Source organism: Nothobranchius furzeri, chromosome 16, assembly GCF_043380555.1.
Source record: "Nothobranchius furzeri strain GRZ-AD chromosome 16, NfurGRZ-RIMD1, whole genome shotgun sequence".
In the NCBI taxonomy this organism is placed as follows: domain Eukaryota; kingdom Metazoa; phylum Chordata; class Actinopteri; order Cyprinodontiformes; family Nothobranchiidae; genus Nothobranchius; species Nothobranchius furzeri.
The window spans coordinates 59,047,184-59,056,340 of NC_091756.1; the positions used below are offsets into that span (position 1 = coordinate 59,047,184).

Consider the following 9,157-nt stretch of genomic DNA (forward strand, 5'->3'; position numbering starts at 1 on the left):
TGAGCAGAACCTCCCTGAACCGTCTACAGGTGGTTCAGAAAGCCCGTGCTCGGCTTCTGACCAAGTCCTCCAAACACACCCACATCACCCCGCTTCTCCTCCAGCTTCATTGGCTGCCAGTCAACTTCAACTGACTCACTGATGTCACATAAGTGACTCATAACTGATTCTTTGTTGAATGTCTTTAGCAGAAGTTATTAAACAGATGTAAGAAGCTCAAAGGCCAACCTTGTTTCATGTGGCAGTTTTCTAAACAAGTCTACACAGGAGCATTCATCATGTTATCCTGAGTTTCTCTCTGTGCTTCAGTATAGCAGGACTGAATGGAGCCTAAAGACTCTGCAGCAACACCATCCCTACACCTTGAGTTTCATAAGAGTCATAGCTCATTGGCTGCCAGTCAACTTCAGGGTTCATATCAAGATCCTGGTTCTGGTCTATAGGGCCTTACATGGACAAGCACCATCTTACATTGGTGATCTTCTTAGTCCCTACACCCCCAGCAGGTCCCTGAGGTCCAGTGATCAAAGCCTACTGGTTGTGCAGCACCAGGCTAAAGGTCAAAGGTGACAGATCATTTGCTGCTGTGGCCCCCAGACTCTGGACCTCTCTCCCCCTGAGCCTGAGATCAGTGGACTCAGTGGTCTCCTTTAAACAGCAGCTGAAGACTCACTTGTTCAAGCTGGCTTTTGTATGACCTTCTTCACCTCTCTCTCTTTATTCTGCTCTCCCCACCTATTCCACCTTCCTCAGGATCCACTGATTTCCCTCTTTCCTATTCACTCTCTCTCTTTCTTAACATTTTTTTTATCACAATTGTCTATTTTTGCTCATTTTAAATTTATTTTTAAACATTTTCTAAATTCTTTTTATATTTTTACTTTTTTTTTGTTTGTTTTTGTGAAGCGCCTCGTGATTTTTATCTTGAGAGGTGCTATAGAAATGATACTTTCTTCTTCTTCTTCTTCATTTCTATCTGGCTGGTTTTCTGCCGTAAGCCGATTTGTGAATTCAGAGTATGGCTTGTTTTATTTCGATCCCACATTCACGTTTAGCTCTCATGATCCTCTTCCTTCTGCCATAACGAGCCACACTAACACACACACAAGCACACACACACACACACACACACACACACACACACACACCTTCCTTTCAGAAATTACTCCTAATATTTACTATAATCCTAAGTGTCACCAAATTTCCATTTTTATTACAGACTAGTTATGTCATAGAACTGCCATAAAGCTTTGGGTTTATTCACTTACTTATTCTCATGCATGAAACAATAAGCTGTGTTCGGTTCTTTTTGTCATTTGTCACAACTGATGTTTAAAATAAACTCACAAAACGTAAATTAAAGATTAAGATTAAAGTCTCATTTAGTCGTCTCACACACACACATTGTGTGGTGAAATTTATTCTCCGCATTTGACCCATCCCCTGGGGGAGCAGTGAGCTGCAGACACAGCCGCGCTCAGGAACTATTTGGTGGTTTAACCCCCCAATCCAACCCCTTAATGCTGAGTGTCAAGCAGGGAGGCATTGGGTCCCATTTTTTCAAAGTCTTTGGTGTGACCCGACCAGGAGTCGAACCCCTGATCTCCCGATCTCAGGGCGGACACTCTACCACTAGGCCACTGAGTCGGTGCAAATAATACCTGATCATTGTCTAGCAATTCTCGGGAATAATTGGCGCATTCTGTCAAGAATTCACCCTTTAGATTAATTTGTGGTGTTAACTCTGAGACTGATAACATTGCGAAGATATAGATATTAAATCCAACGGCCCAGTTCCGGAAACTGGTGGTGCCCCGATTAGTTATATAAGATTATAAATAAGCTAAATCTATGCCACATTTGAAATATAGATATAAATCTATATTTATCGCTACACATGTCAGAGGACCTCACATGGACACGCAACACCAAATGTCTGATAAAGAAGGCACAACAACAGCTATACTTCCTGAAGGCTCTCGGGAAGATCAACCTGCCACAGAAACTGCTGGTGTGGCTTTATCACTGCTCCATAGAGAGTGTGCTGACCAACAGCATCCTGGTGTGGTACAGCAGCAGCTGACAGGAAGGCCCCGCAGAGAGTAATCAAACTGCTGAGAAAATAACAAACATACACCTGCCTGCCCAGGATGATATCTTCACCACTCACTGCCTTCAAAAAACCACAAACATCCTAAAGGACTCAACCCACCCTGCTAACCATCTCTTCAAACTTCTTCCATCTGGTAAACGATACAGGGCAACGGAAACACACCACCAGGCTGTTTAACAGCTTTTATGCAAGAGCCATTACTGAACTGAAAGTTGCTGCTCGGAGGTCACATTAACAGTGATCCTGCTGGACAAATAGTGCACTACAGCACCGTTACATTAGCTAGTTAATCCTACCTCAACATGTGACTGTTTACGTTCATATTATGTTTACTTTAAATTTCAGTTTGTAGTTTAGATTTGTCTTATTACCATGTTTATATTATACGTTAACATTTTTGCACCTTTAACTGGTTGTGTGTGTGTGTGTGTGTGTGTGTGTGTGTGTGTGTGTGTGTGTGTGTGTGTGTGTGTGTGTGTGTGTGTGTGTGTGTGTGTGTGAGAGAGACAGAGAGAGAGAGAGATACAGAGAGAGAGACAGAGACACACAGAGAGAGAGAGAGACAGAGACAGAGACAGAGAGAGAGAGAGATACAGAGAGAGAGAGAGAGAGAGAGAGAGAGAGAGAGAGAGAGAGAGATACAGAGACAGAGAGAGAGAGAGAGAGGCATCTATTTTAGACTTGTTATTTTATTTTACTACCTCCTTACATAAGCTGTCTTTAGTGAGCAGGAGGTCAATTTGTTGCACACCTGTGCAATAACAGATTATCTCGGATCTCGTGATGTGTTCCTTTTGTAACACTGCCCAGTTCTACATCCTGTAATGGTTTTGTGTTACAAGCCTGGGGACTAGGATGGAAAATAGCATTCCTGCTATAATCCAGCATATTTACATGAACTGATGTTTGAAAAGATACTCATTCCTGTGTGCTGTCCCTTAAAAACTGGTAAATAATAATAAAGTGACCAGTGAGTGCCTTGCATTATCGGTGTAAACCCACCAGAGGGCACCACAACATAATAAACATTTTTTGTTTATTTTTGCTTGTGTCTTTGGACAGTCACACTGGCATGCTAAATCTCCCTCTCCTTTTGAAGATGTTGTTTATGTATGCACGAGAGACGCATTTAGCATCATCTTGACTTTTTATGATGAAAATGTAATAAGGTGTTTAAAACACTCCAACATGAAGTTTTATTATACGTTAGAGTTCTCAGCAATCCCATTAGACACGTGTGTGAAACACTTGAAATGTGGAGAACTGATGATACTTCTCTGTCTGAGAACTTGCAGAACTTCTCTAACGTATGGAGAGGTCACACAAAAACCTGAAACTAACAAAAGATAGAAAATCAGAAAACATAAGTTTTTATTCTCTGCCAATTTTACATCAACAATTCAAACTTTTAAAGACGGGCTGCAGTTTTTATATGCGTGTTCTCACTAAGCCAGCCCTATGGATTCTCTTTTGACTTCTTTTTGTTAAAAAATGTTTTTTTTTCTTTGTAGAATAAACACAATTACATAATAAAATCTTAGGAAAATGTATTCTGGAGGAAAAATATAAAATACATTCTGCATTGTAAAATGATTCAAGCTCCCCTTGAACTTCTCACTATATAATTTATTTGTGAGCTTTTGTGTTTCAGTGTCTGATGAACCTTATTAAGGTAAGAATATGAAAACTGGATGATAACAGTATATCTTTCTATTTACCACTGTAAAGTATATCAGTAAAAAATATTACAAAATATTTTTATTATTATTTTCTTATGGCTTATTGTAAAAATTGAGTGACAGATAATTATGTCAAGATAATTAATTTAACTTTATTTAATCATTTTTTTAAACATTAAATCAAATGCATTTTTATTTTATTAATTTTAGAAAATTGTTTTTTTAAACATTAAATTTTCAACTCATTCACTCATTTTAGAGATTGAGTTAAACCACAAACATTTTTCTGACCTTTATCATTGCTGCTCAATTCTTTACACAATAATAACAAAGTAGAGAATAATAATATTTAATTTATAGGACACATCTTAAAATTGGTGCACACAAAAAACCATTACAAAATGCACTAAAAACAATAAAACTGTTTACAAAAAAACAAAAAAAAATTCACATAAAAGCAAATATAGCCAGAATATACTGGTGCAAATGACATCATCTGTCTGCAGACAAAACAAATCTGAGTGACTGAAAACTCGGAAAACAGTAAAAATGTATTTTATGGGAAACACCAAACAAAACAAAGCATATTTAATAAGAATGTATGTAACAAAAGGTTGAGGTTAAAAACTGATCACAAATAAAAAGTCCAGTTCTGTTGCTTTTGAGACAGATGCTGACTGATGTTACGGCAGTTGAAGTGAAAGTGTGAGCATAATGCTTTTGTTTTCAAGTTAGAAATCTTTTAAAGGGTTAACTCATAGAAATAACATTTTTGTGCAAACATTTTAAAAATTTTAAAGCAGGATAATAATTTGGTATACTTGGTTTACGTTGATGTTGGCTTTAAAGTGCGTTAAGGATATTACAACAGTGGTGAGGTCAATGACAAACTTGGTTTAGGAAGATGCACAATGTTTGTATTAGTGAAAACATACTTTTATAAGACACAAGGATAACATTTTGAAACTGTGTAAAATGAAAAAAACATTTGAAAGAGAAAGTCTGAGATAAAGGAGAGTAAACCATTTTGTTTGGTTTTAGGGGATAATAGAAAGAATACATTAAGAAACTGCAAACCACCAAGCTGTGTTTTTAAGCAAGATATAAGCTAAAGCTAGTGTTGGTGCATTCTTTATTGATGGGGCAAGCCTTTCCCCTGTAGTTTTATATTTGATGTGTGTGTATGAGTGGAAAAAGTAAAGTGTATTTCTAAATTGGCAAACTAATACATGTATTCACAGTGCAATGTTTAAACGAGTTACATATAACCCAGAAAAAACCACAGTGATAAAAATATTAACTATAAATACGTAACATGTATAAACCTTCCCGTATATAATCCATTTGGAAAAAAACAGATAACTTCCACCTCTGATCGCCAAACTTTGTTTTGACTAATATCGCATGAAGTAGACAAAAAATGTGTTTTTGGAAAATCAAACAGTTATCTGATTTTGTAAAAGTTTATTTTTTCATCTATAAGATTTAATGTGTCAGTGTTTAGACCAAAAATGTTCTCTATACTGCTACACTTGCAGGCTGCATGCTAGGTTAAGCTATAGGGCATTCTACTCAACCAGACAACTATTCCTTTCACTTTTGCTCTACGTGAGATAAACAACGATGTACACCATGCAATGCTTCTAACGCCCTTCGCCAAGACACTTATACCCATTTGCAAAGGGAACGCTAGCTTCCTGATTCATGCTCTCCTTGACTTCCAGTGGGAGTGAGTCAAAGAGGTGATCCTCTACTACAAGGCAGCTCCTACGCAGGAGACCACAGTGGCCAAGCTGAACTGGGAGGCGATCAAGACAGTTTCCCTTCAACTCCAGGTATGTGAGTTGCACAAGCTGTCCGATTTTCTCTGGAATGAAGGTGATGCGGTTTTGGCCGAGACACAATGTCTTTAGCCTGATGCATTTGCACAGTTGCTTTGGGACTACCTCTACTTTGTTGCCCGTAATGACAAAATGTTGGAGATTCTGCAGAAATCCCACCTCTGGAGGAATGATCACTATGGAATTATGACTAACATCGAGGTGCCTCAACTTGAGAAGGGTGAATAACGAAGATGGCAAAGACTCCAGCTTGTTGTGTGAGAAATAGAGTGACTCCAGGTTTCTGACATGACTGATTGACAGTGGTATATTGATGATTTTATTGTACCAAAGCTTGAGGCAAGTCAGTCTTTTGAGGTGTTGAAAGCTGATGACTTCTTCTATGGTGCGGATGTTGTTGGACTTTAGGTCAAGTTCCTGAAGGTTGTTCAAACTGAAAATGGCATGGGGTATCCGCTCTAACTCACAGTTATGTAGCTCCAGCTCGGAAAGATTGACCATTTTTTTCAGCGTATTCAGCACTAACAGCTTTGTGCCATCGTTATGAATAACAAGTCTGATCAGATGTGGAGACAGATCTGTTATGTTAGTCGGGATCTTCGTCAGGTTGCTTTTCAGGTGCAAAATCTTCAAGTGCCTGAGATCTCGCAGAGACTCGAGTCCGATCAGTTTGTTGTTTTCAGAGTTCAGGTTACCAATCAAATACAACTCCTGTAGATTTTTCAATAGGTACACCCAGCTAGGAATCTCAGCGACATCTGTGAATTTGACATGAAGGCACCGGAGGTGGTCGCAGAGAAAAATAAAAGCATTTTGTTCTACTTTAGCTGGACAGTGGTAAAGGTGCAACTCGTGAATGTTGATCATTTGTGAGACCTTGGTTGTTATCTTAGCCTCAGGAATCAGTTCCAATTTTAAGATTTCCAGATCAGCAAGATCAAAAACAGCATCTGGCACACCAGACAGCATAAAAAGATGAAGTTCCAACTTATCTTGAGGATTGCGGGTCACGTGCTGTCGTAGCTTCTCAAAGGTCCATTCCTGGTTAAGGCTGATCTCTCGAAGTTTGTTCTCACTCACCTCAGAGAGAAAAACCCCAAAGCGCTTTGAGTACAACTGGTCGTACTGGTCAACCATGTGAAGGAGGAATGCAAAGTCATTCTTAACATCAGGAATGTCACTGAAACTGCTCTCTTCTCTGACTTTTTCAAAGGAATATTCCTTTAGTGGTCGCCGAAAAAGCCAGAAGAGTGTGTAAATGCAAATAATGCCATAAACACAAATCAGCACAATATAACAGACAAGAAGCTTCTTAAGCATAAACGCCATGTTATGTGTACATTGGAATTTGCCATATCCAGTTAAATGTTTTATTTCGGGTTCGCAAACATGATCAAAGTCGATAGATGCCACAAATGTCATCGTGTAGCACAATATTAAAATAAATTTCACTGTTTTAACGACGGTCTGAATAGCATAGAGCCTGTAGATCAAGTCACTGTCTTCTACATGGGCACGAAATTTCCTAACTTTCTCAAACAAGGCCTTAGCTTGCTCGCCGTCTTTCTTGTCCAGTATGGTCATGGAGGGAATTTCACTCACAAGCTTTTCAACAGAAAAAGCAACACCAGGTTTAGTCAACATTTGGGTCAGCTGATTTGGACTGCCCTCCTCACTGCTCGTGGACAGATGTTTTTGGAGAGACGAAGCCCCAGCTAGCCTCTGCTTGTTCTCCTCGGAGTCCTCACATGCAGTCTCAGAGAGCGCTTTGGTCGTCCAGGGGGACTCAAAACATTTTCCTAGTATGGAAACAAAATGTTCTACCTTTGAACTCGTCTTTGGGTATTTGAACCAGAAGTTGCTACTGACCATCAACACAATCGTGTGAATTAGAGCAAGATATGGAAAATATTTGGAATACCATGGAAGGGCAACATGATAACACATCTGGTTGACAAAAATGTACTGCTGAAAATCTAGCTTGGTTCTGACACCTGATGGCTGGGGGTGTATAAAGGCAGGAAACTGTGTGAGGTGCCCTACAGGACTGATGCTATCAGGAGGTCTTTTAGCCATGAGGGGAGCAGCTTGCTCTCCAATTGCGTTCTCTTTGTTCCAGAAACCATCACTTGGATCTGGTGGTTCGCTTCCCAAGAAGCCTCCAGACTTCTCTGGTGTCTGCTCCAAGATGGGAAGACAAACCACCTGGTCTTTAGTCAACTGCATGGTTCCAGAAAAGATGGCCAACATAAGCATGGCAATACCCAGATAGTCCATGAAGACATCCCACCATGGTTTCAGAATTCTGTAAGTTGGCTGGATGTCATTTAGAGAAGCTACTTCAGTCAGGGTGAACATTCCTGCAAGAAAAGAGTGAGCATTAACAATATTTGTCTCAAATATCTGGAGGATAGAATAAATAGTGTTTCAACGACATAAACATCAAGTCTATTTTTAAATGCATTTGGCTGCATCCTATCATTTTATACTCATTTAAGAAGCCAGAAATAAACCGAATTACATCTACCTTGCTTCTTTTAAAGGCATTTGCCAAATGTGGTAAGCTGCCTGCAGCAATTACTTTCTTAATTGTATGTTGAGGGAGCCTCTCCCTTGTTTACCACCCAAAACTTGCCCTTGGACTGGAGACATAGCAGTAAACACCACACAAAGTTTGAAAACAGCTGAGTTAACAGAAAAATGGACAGGAAAAAGAACTTAGAAAAGAAACATATTAAATCGTGATATGAAATACTGAGAATCTACTGTAAACTTTGCAGAATAAACACCAACTTATATCTAAAATACCTGATGGGTGACTGTTGATGCATTTGCAAGTCACTATAATAGTCATTTGGACTTTATGCCAACATTTTGTAACAGACTCCAGATAAACTTGCGTCAGGAAGGAGCAGAACGCCACATCAAAGGCGAGGTTATCACGGCAGGATTTGGAGTTCTAGTTGCAGCATTTGGACATCTTGCCTCCGATTGGATAACGCAACCAGGGTTGCCAACTCTCAAGTACGGAGACACGCATCTGACCCTCTTCATTCGCTCTCATGCCACACCTCCAATATATCATGCTGAAAAATCCCCCACCCAAACTCTCACAGACGGAGGCCAAACAGCCTCCTCCTCCACGGAAAAGTTCTAAAGTTGGCAGCCCTGTGCAACTCCACCACTGACTCTGTTTGCGCTGCGACAGGGGCGTTCTATCTGCACAAATAACTCATGCCTAGAGGTGTTCTGCTGTGTGGTGGAGTTGTCATGGGCATAAGTGAGGGTGTTCGCCCAGGGCACCAGACGAGCTAGGACCGCCCCTGAATGTGGAGTAGATCTGTCAGGCTTTTCAAATCCCACTGTTTCACCATCTATTATCTGTCAGAAGCTATTACAGGAAATAGGCGTAGGAGACTATTTTCATGTTTGGCCTGCATGAAAAACTCAAAGAGTGACTGATTATAATCAGAAAGAATCATTAAAAAATGTTTTTTCAGTGTTCCACACATTTAAGGCATTTT

General features: G+C 39.7%; 1 protein-coding gene across 1 annotated transcript in view; it reads right to left on the minus strand.

Annotated features, from left to right (window-relative positions):
* Positions 1-4,125: 4,125 nt before the first annotated feature.
* lrrc8db (leucine rich repeat containing 8 VRAC subunit Db) overlaps positions 4,126-9,157 on the minus strand; it is a 6,759-nt gene continuing 1,727 nt past the window's right edge. The window contains exon 2 of the mRNA XM_015962338.3: positions 4,126-7,993. Coding sequence (XP_015817824.3) covers positions 5,436-7,991 — 2,556 coding nt within the window. The 5' untranslated portion in view covers positions 7,992-7,993 and the 3' untranslated portion in view covers positions 4,126-5,435. The remainder of the gene's footprint in view (positions 7,994-9,157) is intronic.